The following is a 17,729-nucleotide window of genomic DNA, read 5'->3' on the forward strand; positions in this document are numbered from 1 at the left end:
TCAGCAATTCGCAATTCGGACATTCGGAACCATCCGCATGTCCGAATTGCCGAAATTCATTTGAATTTAAATTTGGACTGAAATGAATTTACACAAGACTAATAGACTACAAACACTGTCTGACCTAAGGTATGTGTATATAGGTAAAGGATCCTGTCATATGCTAAAGGTAAGGATGCTTTGTCTCTTTTTTGACATATGCTTCATTTAAAAAAAAAATAATACATGTATTTTAAAAAACTCAATTAAACTATTATTATATTAAAATAATTTTGAGGTAACAGATGTCCTTTAAGGAACAAGTTTAACTTTATAATACTGTTTTCTGCAAACAGTTCTTCCAAATTGACTCTACTGACTTCTTATCTGGAATTCACTTGCCAATAAATCACAAGCACTTACCAACATGCCTATTACCAAACAGTGATTTATGGTGAATTTCTAACTGACTTACATATACACTGATTACTGAACATTAAAATCACGGACAGGTGAAGTGAATAACATTGATTATGTCATTACAATGGCACCTGTCAAGGGAGGGGATATATTAAGCAGCAAGTGAACAGTCAGTTCTTGAATTGCATGTGTTGGAAGCAGGAAAATGGGCAAAGGAATAGATCTGAGTGACAAAGGCCAAATAGTGATGATTAGACAAGAGGGGGAGAGCATCTCCAAAATGGTAAGTTGTTGTTTTTGTTCCCATTATGCAGTGGTTAGTAGCTACCAAAAGTGGACAACCAGATAACCAGCGTCATGGTCATTGGTGCCCAAGGCTCATCGATGTACTTAGGAAGCAAAGGCTATTCCTACTTGTTCAATCACAGAAGAACTATGGTAGCTCAAAATGTAATGCTGGCCATGATAGAAAGTTTGCTGCATGTGGGGCCCGCAGACTGGCTAGAGTGCCCATGATGACTCCTGTCCAACGCCAAAACACTCTCATTGGGGACATTAGTGTCAGACCTAGCAATTTAAGAAGGTTGCCTGGTCTGATGAATCACATTTTCTTTTAGGTCAGGGGAATGGCCATGAGCATGTGTATTGTTTACCTGGGGAAGAGATGTAAGTAGGAAGCCCTAAACGAAGTGACGGTGAAGGCAGTGTTATGTTCTGGGCAATGTTCAACTGGTAAACCTTGGCTCCTGGCATTCATGTGGATGTTATTTTGACATGTCCCACCTACCTAGAGATTTTTGCACAATACATACATCCCTTCATGGCAACATTGTTTCAGAAACATAGAAACATAGAATGTGACCGCAGATAAGAACCATTCGGCCCCATCTTGTCTGCCCAATTTTCTAAATACTTTCATTAGTCCCTGGCCTTATCTTATAGCTAGAACAGGCTTATGCCTATCCCACACATGCTTAAGCTCCTTCCCTGTGTTAACCTCTACCACTTCTGCTGAGAAGCTATTCCATATGTCCACTACCCTCTCTGTACAGTAATACTTACTGATATTATTTTTAAACCTTTGCACCTCTAATTTAAGACTATGTCCTCTTGTTGTGGTAGTTTTTCTTCTTTTAAATATAGTCTCATATTTTACTGTGTTGATTCCCTTTATGTATTTAAATGTTTCTATCATATCCCCCTGCCTCATGTTAAGGTCCTTTAACCTTTCCTTGTAAGTTTTATCATGCAATCCATGAACCAGTTTAGTTTAGAAGCCCTTCTCTGAACTCTCTCTAAAGTATCAATATCTTTCTGGATATATGGTCTCCAGTACTGCATACAATACTCGAAATGAGGTCTCACCAGTGTTCTGCACAGTGGCATGAACACTTCTCTCTTTATACTGCTAATACCTCACCATATACAACCAAGTATTCTGCTAGCATTTCTGCTGCTCTATTACATTGCCTGCCTACCTTTAAACCATTTTAAATAATTAACCCTAAATCCCTTTCTTTAGATGTTGAGGTTAGGACTCTATCAAATATTCTGTACTCTGCCCTTGGGTTTTTATGCCCAAAATGCATAATCTTGCACTTATCCACATTAAATGTGAGCTGCCACAGATCTGACCATTTTTCTAGTTTACCTAAATCATTTGCCATTTGGCTTACCCACCTGAAACATCAACCCTGTTACATATCTTTGTATCATCAGAAGAATAATGCACCCTGCCACACTGCAAAAGCTGTCCAGGAATGGTTTGAGGAACATAAAAAAGAGTTTAAGGCATTGCCTTGGCCTCAAAATTCCCCAGATTTCCAACTGAGCATCTGTGCTGGAACAACAAATCCGATCTAGGGAGGTCTCACTTTGCAACTTGAAGGACTTAAGCATCTGCTACTAATGTGCCAGATACCAAAGATACACCATCAGACCTGTTTTGGCAGACTGAGAGAGACCTACACTGGTGGTGTATTAATATTATTAATTAGGCAGGTAGTATTAATTGTGTAGCTGATCAGTGTATATCCCAAATCATTTTTTAAATCAACAAAAAATTGTCAGTTTGAAGTTTGTTTTTCCTAAAACAAAAAACAAACAAACCTTGAAAAACTCATTGTTTAGTGAGCAAATCCCTAAATCTAACAAAAAGCATCTATTGTTTTAACTATTAGACCAGGGTTTATATGAAGCAATTAAAAAAAGAAAACAGCATCATTTCAGCCACCTCTGTCTATAAAATCTGAATAATTAAAATAGCATGCAAGTGTATTTAAAATAGTATTTGCAAATAACTAACACATTAGGTTCTTCTCACTTGTTAACTAGCTAAGACATCTAGTTTTTTTGTTGTCAAAATATTTTAACTTAGTTGCATGTCACTTAGCAGCTCCTGATAAAATGTAATATTCACAGAATATGTTCCCTATGCACATATTCTATAACAATAAGCAGTCACCAAATTGAGTCACACACAGCAGCTGAGTAAACAGGTATTTCAACATTTTCATTCAACATAATTTTTAAGTTATCACCAGCTATTCTCAAGGCGAATCTACCATTAAAGGATAGTATCTGGCTTATTGCTAGTGCAATGAAATACTTTTTTTTTCCTGGTCTTCAACCCGTTATCATTCATTACAATAATCTCCTGCTATGTGTCCATTGATGCGCATGTCCATGACTGAAAAAAAATCTTTGTTAATAAAGCATCATTTAACTGTCGTCAATGACCATACGATTTCTATTTAGATTGCTGAATTTTGGCCCTCAAAAAAAAATACAAAAATAATTAATAAATGTCTTTAAAATATACAGACACCAGCTCCTATGTTAACTTGCATTGATCACTTGTTGCAGAATGCAAATAGTGTGTAGTCATTTTGAATACCACCATTTGCTCTAATTCAGCTTTTATGTTATCCAGTTCTCTTGATGATCAAATATTATGCTCTCTGGTCACTACTGCTGCCTATTTTTGGTTTATTTGAGGGCTTATTTACTATCCCTAAAGTCAGAAACAGAGGGTAGCCAGTTTGACTGTGGACAAATAATCACCAGTCAAACTGACTACTCTCTGACTGGTATAATATCCACTTTAAATAACAGCTTAAAGGGGTACTACGGACATTAACACTATTTGTATACATTGCATTATTTATGCAATGTATTGAAAAATATTAACTTAATTCTGACATGTAATGCCCTATTTAAACATTAATTTATGGCCTTTGTAGCCCTCTTCTTGCTTTCCTCCCCCCTTCATCATGGTTCCTACCAAACATAGCAAAGAAAACTATTAAACTATTGAGAATTATATATTTTAAAGGTCATGTTATACTCGGTTTGCTTCATAGTGGCTCATAGTGGCTCATAAGAATTAATTTTAAATACTATGTCCAAGTAACCGGTTTAGTCAGTGGGTTATTACTCTTGTGACATTTAGTGCTTACCTCAGTCAATCTCAACAAAACTGGACCCCCAACATTAATTAACATGCTCGGATTCCTGAATGTTTAACTCATGCCCATTTTTTTCAGATAATTTTCACATTTCCCTTTTGTAATAGCTTTTTGCCTATTGAAGTTACACTCTGAACACAATGAAGTTGAAGTGTCTTTGAGATATCACGCCTGTGTGTATGTCTCATTGTCCTTTCTGAGCAGTTCCTTCCTAATCTAATACTCCTACCTGGAATTGGGATCCTGGTTACCTGGATTGGTGAGTACCCTTTTTGTTGTTTATTTAAAGGGGTGTCTCTGTTCCTGGGTAACCAGGAAGAGATTACTTACAAATTACATAGTTACATAGCTGAAAAGAGACATGCATCCATCAAGTCCAGTCTTTCTCACATTTGTTTTTGCTGTAACTTGTCCAGAGTGTTCAGTCTCTAAACTAAAATTGTGGTATATAGGTATATAATACCAATAGCTATGGAGGAGTATTGGACAGGAAAGTATGTTTTATCTTGTGTGTATTTGTGTTTTGTTGCTGTAACTGGAAGTGGTGACGGGGAAGTCCCAAAGCAAAAATCCTAAATCCTGTGATGTTAACTAGAAGACATCTAAAAATGAAATTGTCACACCTAATGATCTCTATCCTAGTTTACCCCATTTAGTAATAACTCAGGATGAGGAGGAGGATTTATTGCTATGTTCTGCAGCTGCTGAGAGTGCCCTTCCAACAAATCACTTCCTACAATCTTCAAGTACAGTCTCCTCTGCTGCACCTTTATCACTGGAAGCACCCACTCGTCCCCTGATTCCCTGTCCATCATAAATCCTCCAAAAATGCCTGGGATTCCCTCTTTCTGCAAGTTTGGCTTCTTCCACTACACCATTTAAACTGACAATACTCGCCTCTTCCTTAACAGCCCAACTCACCTCATCCACAGCCCCTCACAATTATGCTCTCTGGAGCAGAACATAATCTAAATCGGAGGATGTAGGAATCTCATGTGTTACTGGTCATTACCCTTTCATAGTGGCAGGTAGCATTGGGATTATTAAACCTGTGACCCTGATAAATCTATGGAATGGGGCACTAAGTGCCCTGACACCTTTAGACACAGAGAAGGAGTTGTGAATTATTTGAAAAGATCCTATCAGGGTTATCTGTGTGAAGGTCAAGATTTTAGAGTTCTGCCTTTTGTGGTTCTAAAGCTCAGAATACAGGAGGATCAATTGGATACTGCGAATAAATATTTGAGTGCAGAATATGATTACACCACTGTTGAAGAAGGTGAACAGTATGTACGGAAGAATACAGAGACAGCAAATGTAATGTGGACAGATCAGTTAAAATATTTGAATGGAAAGAAAGTGGCTAGCAGGGATGTGACAAAGGCTGCCGCTGTAGAACAGAGATTGAATGAAACTGTTAAATAGGCAAGAAATGTTTGTCAGAGGAAATGGTAGATCCATTCACACACCGTACTGATGTTGGTGGTAGGTTCAAAGGAGAAGGAGCCAGAGTATTTAATCAATGTTTGCCACTTAAGAAGAAATTCAACATCACTGATAGTGTCCTTGAAGCTTTCTCGTGTGCATCTGAAAATGCCCAGATGGTGGGTATAATTCTGTGTAAATAGAACATCCCTAGGTTTGGTTGCTCAGCAACCACTAATAGAGACAGAGGTACATCGTATACCACTTCACTTACTCAGCAAGTTTGTAAAACTATGAATATTGATTGGAAGTTTGACATCCCAAAATATCCACAGTCCTCTGGACTGGTAAAAAGTTTAAACAGAACCATTAAAATTAAGTTGACAAAAGGGGGCTTGAGATGTAACAACAATTGGCCTTACAATTTGCCTGCTCTATTAGCAGAAATCAAAATAACCCCTAGTGCTTCCCTTTGAAATACTGATGAGTAGGCCTTTCCCCACTCCTTGGTGTAAGTCTAGAGGTGCTCTTTTAAGTGAAGACCTTAATATTTTGCTTGTTAAATTTGTATTGGAACTTGTGGAAAAATTGAATGGCATTTGCAGTGATGCATATTTGTCTCTCCCTTTCTTCTGCAGGTATGCTCACAATTCCTTTCAAACCCAGTGGAAAAGTCCTGGTCAGATTCCTTAACTTGGTGGGCACCTTCACACCACCCCATGGACCATCTACCATTGTGATTGCAGTTAATGTTAACTGCACTACTGTGTTGACCAAAGATAACCAAACATGGATTCATGCAAGTCACCTAAAGACAGTTCCTAGAATGGAACCAGTACCAAATAAGGCCAAAACAAAGGAAAAGAACAATCTATGAGATGTACACTCTGGTCACCCAGACCTTAGCCTTGTTAACCTATCCCGACACACCCCTACCTGTCCCATCCCACAGACTATTTAGAAAATGTAGCTATAAATAGCTATAAAGTATGTTAAGATTGCTAACAAAACCTACTGTGAGTAGGGTAATCCACTACATTGCTGATCTTCTCTCAGAGTTGGACATGTAATCATATGATATTATACATGTTATTCTTTCAGAATAAAAGAAGACAATGTAAGAGTTAATTAAAAAGACTATGTTCAAGTAGCTAGTTTAAAAAACGTATCACTCTTGCAAGCTATGGTGCCTGCCTCAGACAGTTTCAACAAAACTGCACCCCCATCTTTAATTAACCAGCTTGGATTTTTGAATGTTTAACTCATGTCAATATGCCTTTATTACTATTATGTTTCACATCCCACTTTAATAATTGATTTTTGCCTAAATAAGATACAGTCTTAACAAAGTAAAGTTGAAGGAGCTTTGACATACCATACCTGTGCGTGTGTCACATTGTTCTTCCTGAGCAGCTTGTTCCTAACCTGATACCCCTTCCTAGAAATTGCTGACCAGTTGTGTGGGTCTATGTTCATATATGGTGTGCCTGGTGTAAATTCTCTGCACAGCTATCAGTACTGTGGACATTATCCACAGTACTGGAACTATGGACATTATCTTATCCTGACAGCATGAGAAGTATGAAATTAAGTAAAATCATCTCATACATAGAGAGCAAATATCTTACTATTTATTAATAGGCACCACATTGTCCCAAAGGGAATATAATGCAATCCACACAGAAGGAGTGATCCGCGCACACACAACAGCTGTTGGAACTAGGTGCAACCAGACCTGGGGCTGGCAACCCCTATACATTTAATGAAAAGTAGTTTGGTCCAGGCACTCAAAGTCGGTTAAAAGGCAGTTTTATTAGAACAATACAAAAATAGCAATGTTTTGACCCATGCAGGGATCTTTGTCAAGCTAACACCAGGGTGCTCAAAAGTCCAATATATAGGGTGTACAATTAGACAACATCACAATTCAATACAAGTGTTATATAATATAACATATAAAAATATAACAATTATTAGACATGGCCCTGTAAGTTTTTTTGTTTAGTTTTTTTAATTGCTTTCTCTGCTTAAATTATTTATCTATTTTAAATACCTCCCTTTTGTTTTGGATCTGGTGGTGCATCTCACATTTAATGAATGGAATAATGGTATGTGTAGTAATTGTTATTTTATTTGTAACACTTGTATTGAATTGTAATGTGTGTAATGTATATTATTATTTCAAGCGCCCTGGTGTTAGCTTGACAAAGACCCCAGGGGGAATGAAAGACCCCAAACACATTAGCACTATTCTATTAAAGATTCCTTTTTTTGTAAATATCTGAATTAGGACTTTTGATCAAATCCAAATCAGTTCAAAAATCCAAGTGTATATTTAGACATTAGTAAATATCAATATGCTAGTAGATGGTATCCCATGATTGAACTAATAAGAGTGTGAGACAATTTATTTTTAAGTTTACCCAGTTGGGCTTCAAGTACAAAAGGGATACAGTAAGTTATAGTTAATAACTGAATTGTCAAATGTAGAAAGAAAAAGCCATGTTAAAAATATAAAAAAAATTTAACCAAACTATGTAACGTCCGAATTTGCAAGTAATTGGTCAACTTGCAATAACTTGCCATTTATTTGTCATTAAAATGCATGGCTGTATTTGCTATGTGTTATTTTTGTTTTATTTTGTCTGTCTGTATGTTGTTCTGCTGAGCAACTGCAAGAAAAAACTCCAGAATTTAAAAATTTGTGCCTGGGCACAAAAAAAAGATATATTAAATTTAAACAACTGAAAGGCAAAGTCAACTAGATGTGTCTCCTTTTATGGTTTCTACCACATTATACGAGAATACAGGTTCAGAATCACCACTGAGACTGTAAATACTAAATGGAGATGAGGATACTTAATTTAAAAGAAACAAGGCATTTACACAAGTCTAACAAATGTGAAATAAGGTCTCAAATGTATATTTCTGTATTAGACATTTTGTATTCTGCGGTTAAAATAAAAAGAACAGCAAGTCTTACCTATAATAAAAAGAATTTCTACTGAAATATCACTGACAGTTGTGCTTCTTGTTGATGATAGATCATCATTGTCCACAAAGGAAACATTGTAAGGTACAGTAACAGCAACATAAAACGTTGCTAATAATATGAGCCAGTCCCAGGCTGCTTTAAAAGTGCTAAAATGTAAAATTATGAATTTAGATTTTTTTGCATCTGAAACTTTATATTCTGGAAATGCTGATTTATCTACAAAAACATTCTGAAAAATAGAAAGAAAGAAAAAAAATGTTAATACAAGATTTTGTAAAGTTCAAACAAGCAAATGAATTTGTACATTCAATATATGTCAAATGTTCCAGGTTTTAAATAACAAATATTTAACAGTATCACTTCATAATTATAGCTTGGAAATAACAATATTCCGCATTTCTTATCGGAATCATGAGTAAATGAATTGACTTGATTGTTTTGAAAAAAGGAGAGGTAAAGCTATTAACAGTTTAATTGTTATACTTTTCCTGAAGGAATGGAGACTGGGTGAGAGTCTGATGTAGCAGAGAAGTTCTATAGGAAAGGTGCAGCCCTAGAGAAGTCTTGAAGGATGGTGTCAGAGGTAGGAGTATGAACAGAGGATAGATGCAGATCTTAGAGTGTAGGGGACTGGACAGGACATATTTGTGGATTAGGGAGAATAGGTAGGTAGGAGCAGTGATATACAAATACAAATAAACTAGTCCTGCTCTCAAACTCCCATTACTCCTGGGCAGCAGCAACGACCATAGTGCACATCAGCCAAAATACATATAGTAAAAACCAAAGAAAAAAGTTACCTGCGCTCTTTCCACATCCCTATGTATTTTTAAACAAATGGAGGTTTTTAGTTACCCCCAATGGCCATGAGAGGGCATGCCCACCTGCCACGTCAAGGCAGACCTCTCAGGTGGGTCCTTCTCTAACCATTTGCCCTGCTTCCTTGAGCAGTGTTATGTAGAGCTCCGTCAGCAAGTGCCAAAATTTAAAATGAGGTGAAGGGAGGCTTGGGAGGTGTGGGTGGACAGGAAGATGAGCCTTGCTGCCATCTTTATTATAGGCTATAATGAGGCAAGCTGGGAACATATAATACCACTATGAAGAAGCTTGTACTAGTCAAGGTGAAGATAGCAGCATGGACCAGCCCCATAGCCGAATCTGGCGTTCAATAGGGGTGCATGCGCGCAGTGTTTTTAAAGATAGAAGAGGCAGGATTTGGCATGAGGGGTAAAGAAGAGGATGAGGTCAAAGAGAACACCTAGGCAGCAAGGTAAAGCTGGTGGTAGTGCTATTGACTTGGGAGTACCAACACTTAAGGGAGAAATGACAAGAAGTTCTGTTTGGACAGGTTAAGGTTAAGGAAGTGAAGAACCATCCAGTTAGAAATAGCATAGAGATAGTATAGATATGAATCAAGAGGGCTGGTGAGAGATCAGGAGAGGATTGATAGATTTGCGTGTCATCTGCATAGACTTGATATTGGAAGCTGAAGGAACTGATGAGTTTACCAAGAGAGACAGTATTATTATTATTATTATTATTATTATTATTATTATTTATATAGCGCCAGCTTATTCCACAGTGCTTTACAATAAATTGATTGAGAAAAGTAGAGGACCAAGGTCGGAACCTCGGGGAGCACTAACAGAGAGTGGTTGTGGATAAGTGTAAGAGCCAGAGAAAGGAATACTGGGAAAGTGCTGGAAGAGGTAGGAGGAGAACCAGGAGAGAGCAGAGTCTTATAGACCAAGATTATGGAGGATGAGAGAAACTTGTTGATAATCACTATCTAAACCTAAGTTTTAAGTGCCCTTAAATCCCAAGAATCTTACAACTTAAAATCAGTGCCTATAACTAATCTTAATTTCATCCATAAACGTAACCCTGAATGTCTTTAAAACTAGTCCTACAGCACAATTCATAATCCAACTGTCGGAGCAACCGCGACTTTACTTACCTTGAAAGAATGTCAGCTGCGGCCCCTGGAGGTGTGGGTTGGTGATTGATCATCTACTGATCACTATGTGCAACACATTTGAGCAGCCTTATAATAATGTTATTATTGTTATCTATAGTGTACTACTGTAGTACACTAATAAATAAAACACACTGGCACCAGTGTTTTTTTTTAACTGCTTAGAAGTGTGTAGTGCAGTGCTTGTAGTGCATGTGTATACCGCACAATGAACTACATTCCACAAACCAGCTAACAGAGACAAAGTCTTTAACTCTACCTGAAACTTTCAGGTACCAACTTAAGTTAGGAAGATACTTAACCTGATACATTTATCACCATATTATTATTTATTTACTATATCAATGTTGCCATTTTACCTTTAGTTTTCCACTGTAATATTCTGTACTTGCGGTGAATTCCCAGTGAATCCTCTGCAATATCGGTCTACAAGATATTGCACTCTCCTGGTGCTCCTCCTACCTCTCCCAGCGCTCTTTCAGTGTTTCTTTCTCTGGCTCTGCTTCTTCTCCCCAACTCCTTTCTGTTGGTGTCCCCGAAGGTTCAGTCCTTTGTCCCCTACTGTTATCCATCTATACTGCCTCCCTTGGTAAACTCATTAGCTCCTTTGGCTTCCAATATCATTTCTATGCGGATGATACGCAAATCTACTTGTCCTCTCCTAATCTCTCCCCGTCCCTCTTGACTAGTGTCTCTGACTGCCTCTCTGCTATTTCTAACTGGATGGCTGCCCACTTCCTTAAACTAAACTTGACCAAAGCTGAAATGCTGGTCTTTCCTCCCTCAAGTGTTGTTACTCCTGTGTCTGTCTCCCTCCAAGTCAACGGTGGTACCATCAGCTCCACCACGCAGGCGCGCTGCCTAGGTGTTCTCTTCGACTCTGACCTCTCTTATAAGCCTCATGTTCAGTCTATCGCCAAATCCTGTAATTTCCATCTCAAAAACATTGCACGCATCCGCCCCTACTTAACGCCAGATGCGACTAAGGTGTTGGTCCATTTCACTTTCCATTCTCGCCTTGACTACTGTAATCCGCTTCTCAGTGGTCTTACGTGCTCCCAACTTGTGCCGTTACAGTCCATAATGAATGCGAGGCTCATATTCCTGTCCGCCTGCACCTCCATGCCTCACCCTTCTGTCAGTCCCTACATTGGCTTCCTATAAAATATAAAGCTCAATTTAAAATTCTGGTTCTTGCTTTCAAATCGCTACATAATGCTGCTCCCACCTATCTATCCTCCCTTATACACAAGTATGTCCCGTCTAGGCCCTTACGATCTGCTGATGACTTACCCCACCTCTTCTCCCACCTCTGATGCTAGCTGTAACGGCACCCCTAGGCATAAAAGGGGTTAAAAGCTGTTTAGTAGATCTTCCCCTTCCAGAGATACAGGCACAGCTACTGCAGAACACCAAACTCCCGAACTGGATACAAAATAGCACTCCAACTCCCGAACTGGAACCTCACTAATAGCTGCTAGCAGACGAACAGGAAAAGCAGACAATCCGCTTACACTCCTGGCAATCAGTCTCTAACAGCATACAGTAAATCCCCCCAAGAACAAGACAACGCTCCGTGTTGAGGGTCAAGCAGTGGTCTGTTTTAATTAACCCTCACAGACTTTTATGCAAGTCCCCATGCAAGGGGACATCCCACAGGGAGGGACAACATGTAACCAATCCCGTACAGTAAAACATAAAACACACCCAGCACAAACACATACAATCCTCCCCTCTTCCTGTGATATAATTACTGAACACAATGGGTTGATGTACTTTATCACAGGCAGGAAAATACAGTTTTGACAGCATATTCATAACTTCTAAAATATACATCACATTCGCATACTAATTATATATTCACAATCAATCAATTCAGAGGAACAACATATCAAAAAAATTGCATAAATCAGACCAGGGGTTCAGAAGTTAGTAAAGTATCTTTTGGGGCCTGGCTGGCAGCATGGCTATCTGGCCCAAACCGGTTTTACAGAGTCCTCTATCCTGGAGACAATGGAGAAAATAATCCAATTATATCCAGGGATAGAGGCAGACTCCATTGAGCACATGTTACCAGTAAAACACAAAAGGATACAAAAATACATAACTCCTATCATACTGAATTGAACGGGCCAAATCTCCCAGGGTCCATAGTCACAGGGCAAGAGGCGAGCAACCAGGCTCCTCCAATGCAATGTGGCGAGATTGGTCTTGTCACATCTCTCCCCTTTTACAAACAGACTAACAAGGTATCTGACCTCCTACCGGTCAGTGCCCTTGTTAGTCCAGCAGCCCACCCACAAAACACAATCAGCCATACAGCCCACCCACAATAAATGGTTACTACACCTGGGTAGAGGAGAACTTTGTTCAGGTCCAGGTGTCTCCCCACATCTGTGCGGGGGACTGGTAGGTGACCTTGTTGGGTTGCTGAGTGGGCAGAGACCAGCAGTACTCTGCCCTGGTGCCAGTGCTACCGTGGAAGTAGCCTGGTTGGAGCCTGGTTGTGGGAGGGGGAGACTGATTCTCTCCCCTTTAAATACACAGCTCTGCTGCTGTAGACTGACTGTCTCCCCTTTAGATACACAGCTCTGCTGCTGGAGACCGACGGTCTCCCCTTTGGCTAAACAGCTCTGTCGTGGGGGGGCAGGACCGACCATCCCTACCCCCTGTGCTGTAAGTGCAGAGACCACGGTCCCATCTGCACAGTTGTGGGGGTTATTGTCTCCCCCTGGTATGTTAAGCTGCCGCTGGAGAGAGGGGGTAACAGGCTCCTCTCCCATATATACTTCCAGCCGCAGGGGAGGGAGACCGACTGTCTCTGCTCCCAATACAGAGTCCTGCTGCTGGGGAAAGGAGACTGGGCTCTCTATTCCCTGTAGGATACTCTGCTGCTGGGGAATGGAGACTGGGCTCCCAAATCCCTGCTGTATCTCCCGCTGGGGAATGGAGACTGGGCTCCCAATTCCCTGCTGTATCTCCCGCTGGGGAATGGATACTGGGCTCCCAATTCCCTGCTGTATCTCCCGCTGGGGAATGGAGACTGGGCTCCCAATTCCCTGGAATTCACACTGCTGCTGGGGGACAGAAGCAACTATCTCTGTCCCCTGTATCTCAGCCTGCCGCTGGGGAATGGAGACTGGGCTCCCAATTCCCAATACATCACTCTGCCGCTGGGGAATGGAGACTGGGCTCCTAATTCCCAATAAATCACACGGCCGCTGGGGAATGGAGACTGGGCTCCTAATTCCCAAAAAAATCATGCTGCTGCTGTAGGGCAGGAACAAATACCTCTGCCCCCTGTAACTCAGCCTGCCGCTGGGGAGGGAGGACGCTGCTCTCCTCTCGCTGCACTTCACACTGCCTTCCTGGCATACCACTCTGCTGCTGGAGGGCAGGAACAACTACCTCTGCCCCCTGTAACTCAGCCTGCCGCTGGGGAGGGAGGACGCTGCTCTCCCTTCCCTGCACTTCACACTGCCGCTGGGGAATGGAGACTGGGCTCCCAATTCCCTGCAGGACCGGCGGAGAGACCATGGTCCCATCTCCACTGGCCACCTGGGGTTCTTCCCAGTAAAACTTTACTCTCTCGTCCCAGCTGAATGGGTCTGGCTCTGGGTCTGTCACTCTGCTCTCCTGCTGAGCCTTCTCACTGCATTGAAACAGCTGCTGGTAGCCCTGTTCTAGCTCCATCTCCCGGGTCACCAGGTGGACCAGGTCTTGCTCAATCTCGTGAGTGTCGTCCCAGTCATACCTGCTCTCCCTCCACTCCAAGAAATCACTGAACCGGACTTGTGTAGGGCTCCCAAATTCGAGCTCTGAAAAAGACTCCCATAACAAGCCAGGACCATCAAACTCCTCTCCCTCTGGCTTGTCATGCTCGGCTGACCAGGGCAGGTACTGTGCCCCATACCACCAGAGCGCCTTGTAGGCATCTTCCAGCCATATCTCCTGCCATACACAGAGCTCCAATTCCTTCACCCATTCCTCCAGGGGCTGCTCTCCCAGGAAGGGCTTCCGCAGGGCTAGTCGCTTCTGCAATCGCTGGTCTTCCTTGGGGAGTCTCTCGCCCCGCTGGTACTCCGAAATACCTAGTGCCTGGTACCAGATGCCTTTGCGAACTGCATCTCGGTCATCCATGGCACCCTCATCATACTCCACTGCTGGTTCCATCCTGGTGCTGTCAGGGTCGCTGTACTCAGACATACGTTGCCCTCAAATTGTAAAATCCACGGAATGGTGTCTCCTGTAGCTGTCCTTCTGGCTGTGGGAACGATCCCGCCGCTTGCCACCAATTGTAACTGCACCCCCAGGCATAAAGGGGTTAAACCGCCATTTAGGAGATCTTCCCCTTCCAGATATACAGGCGCAGCTACTGCAGAACACCAAACTCCCGAACTGGATACAAAATAGCACTCTAACTCCTGAACTGGAACCTCACTAATAGCTGCTAGCAGACGAACAGGAAAAGCAGACAATCCGCTTACACTCCTGGCAATCAGTCTCTAACAGCATACAGTAAATCCCCCCAAGAACGAGACAAGGCTCTGTGTTGAGGGTCAAGCAGTGGTCTGTTTTAATTAACCCTCACAGACTTTTATGCAAGTCCCCATGCAAGGGGAAATCCCACAGGGAGGGACAACATGTAACCAATCCCGTACAGTAAAACATAAAACACACCCAGCACAAACACATAAAATCCTTCCCTCTGCCTGTGATATAATTACTGAACACAATGGGTTAATGTAATTTATCACAGGCAGGAAAAATACAGTTTTTACAGCATATTCATAACTTCTAAAATATACATCACATTCACATAAAAATTATATATTCACAATCAATCCATTCAGGGGAACAACATATCGAAGAATGGCATAAATGAGACCAGGGGTTCAGAAGTTAGTAAAGTATCTTTTGGGGCCTGGCTGGCAGCATGACTATCTGGCCCAAACCGGTTTTACAGAGCCCTCTATCCTGGAGACAATGGGGAAAATAATCCAATTATATCCAGGGATAGAGGCAGACTCCATTGAGCACATGTTACCAGTAAAACACAAAAGGACACAAAAATACATAACTCCTATCATACTGAATTGAACGGGCCAAATCTCCCAGGGTCCATAGTCACAGGGCAAGAGGTGAGCAACCAGCCTCCTCCAATGCAATGTGGCGAGATTGGTCTCGTCACACTAGCCTTCAAGATTTCTCGAGGGCTGCACCGTTCCTGTGGAACTCGCTTCCCTCCTTCGTTAGATGCTCACCCAGTCTCCACTCCTTCAAAAAATCGTTAAAAATCCACTTCTTCATAAAAGCGTATCAATTAAACTGTTAATAGCTCCTGACTGATTCCTCTACTGCAACTGTAACTAGTCTAATACTATCCTTACCATTTTGTGTCATTTTACCCCACTCCCTCTAGCATGTAAGCTCATTGAGCAGGGCCCTCAACCCCTCTGTTTCTGTGTGTCCAACTTGTCTGGTTACAACTACATGTCTGTATGTCCACCCATTGTAAAGCACTCGAAATTTGATGGCGCTATATAAATAACATAATAATAATAATGTATTTCTTTATACTGTTCCTATTTTTTCAGTGAATGACATCGGAACTAAAACATGCCCAGACAAGCATACATTTAAATGATTATGATGTGTATAGAATCATTGAAAAGTGTGCTAATGCATAAAAATACAGTGCTATAAATGTATTACTGCTCAGTGGTTCTCTTTCATTGTAAGTGGATCACAGTATTATAATGGTAACCATTGATCAAGGGATAAATTAACAGGAAAATTAAGTGTTGATATATTGTCTCAAGAGGAAGAAGAAATGGTTAAGTCTGAATTTGCCCTCTGTTTTGAGAGTCTGCAAATTACATTACCTAGAACAAACTAATTAGGTAGAAAGACAATAGAGGGGCTGCAATATATCTAAATAAAATGCTGTGTTTCATAGTAATTTATACTGAAACCCAGAAAGGCCATGTATTTTTTATGTTTTTCTGACTAATTATCTTGAGAAAAAAAAACTTGTTTTTCCCAAGAATAAAACTTGTTATCGCAAGAAAATAATTCTTTTTTTTCAATAATACAACTTTTTATCTTGATAAAATAAATTGTTTTCTCAGGAAGACAACTTGTTTTCTCAAAACAAGTCAGAAAAAATATAAAAAATACATGGCCTCTCGGAGCTTCTGTATATTTAAGTGTTGATTCAATTGGGTTATTTTCAAAATTATAAGATAGATAAGTAAAAGGAAAGATAACATGGGAAAATATTTATATTCACGAAAGTCTGAATATGTTGGAATATGAGGACAGTTTCCCACTGAGAGCCAGATAATGAACAATATTGACAAATGTTTTAAAGATGTGTGATAATGCTAACAGATGCACTATCTCTATCAACGTGTGGGGAATGGTGCATTATATAGTAAATGAAAAGGTGATAATGATAAAAGTACATATAATGCAAAGGTGATGAATGAACCACAAATGTTATGCTGAAAATTAAGTCACTAGAAAGCAAAATAATGAGATAAGTATGAAGCAGAATGACATATAGTATATGAGGAATACATATAAATGTAGATATAAGCATAAATAAAATATAGAAAGTTTAATCGTTATTCACCAAACTTAAAGCTGTAGTGAATTAAGATCTGCATGGCAACATTTAGGCAGAAATAGTTGATAGCAGGTATACATTCTTCAGCTCAATTATAGTTACAAGTTGGCTAGTTTTGCCTACATTTCGCCATGCAGATCTCAATTCACTACAATTCAGAGTTTAGCTAATAACTTTCACAATTTATATGACAAAAAAAGAGAGAAACTATATATCAATCCCCAATAAAACAAAATTAAAAAGGAAAACCATTACTTCTGTGGAAATTATAACATCGAATGAAACATCGAAAGATGGTGCTTTTTGATTTAAAATTTATATTAAAGAATTAGCGAATGACATCACAATCCAGCGTAGTCCAGGCACAGCAGTGCAGATAAGGAGAAAAATAGAAGCGTGGTTTTATTTCTCATACTCTTTGTATGCTGACTACCAGGTGCAAAGGATAGAGCTTATAACAAAAATAGACAGGGAGTTAAAAGGCATCTAGTTACAGGATAAAGAGGTTTGGAATGGTTTAGTAGTGGGGAAAAAATGGACGAAACATAAGAAATAGAGAGAGGCTGGGAAAGGATCATATTAGAGATGGAGGAGAGATTCAATATTCCAAGCACCTGTAAGGGTAGGGGCTCATTACACTGCGTGCTAAAGACAGACGTAATTTTATTTATTGTTTTGCTGTATGCGCAACATGTCAATCAGATACATTGCACATACAGATTCCTACCACCATGATCACTTAAAAAAGCAGAAGTGGTCATGGTGGCTAGAGTAACCATTTAAGCCCTTTTAGCTAAGCACTTTATGGTGCTTACATTTTCCTTGTTCATTTATCCA

The 17,729-nt window shown here is 40.2% G+C and overlaps 1 protein-coding gene across 1 annotated transcript in view; it reads right to left on the bottom strand.

Moving 5' to 3' along the window:
- Positions 1–17,729, bottom strand: part of KCNH8 (potassium voltage-gated channel subfamily H member 8) — a 461,858-nt gene that overhangs the window by 111,072 nt on the left and 333,057 nt on the right. The window contains exon 5 of the mRNA XM_063452300.1: positions 8,275–8,515. Within this exon, the coding sequence (XP_063308370.1) occupies positions 8,275–8,515 (241 nt within the window). The remainder of the gene's footprint in view (positions 1–8,274; positions 8,516–17,729) is intronic.

This window comes from Pelobates fuscus, chromosome 4 (assembly GCF_036172605.1).
Source record: "Pelobates fuscus isolate aPelFus1 chromosome 4, aPelFus1.pri, whole genome shotgun sequence".
NCBI lineage: Eukaryota > Metazoa > Chordata > Amphibia > Anura > Pelobatidae > Pelobates > Pelobates fuscus.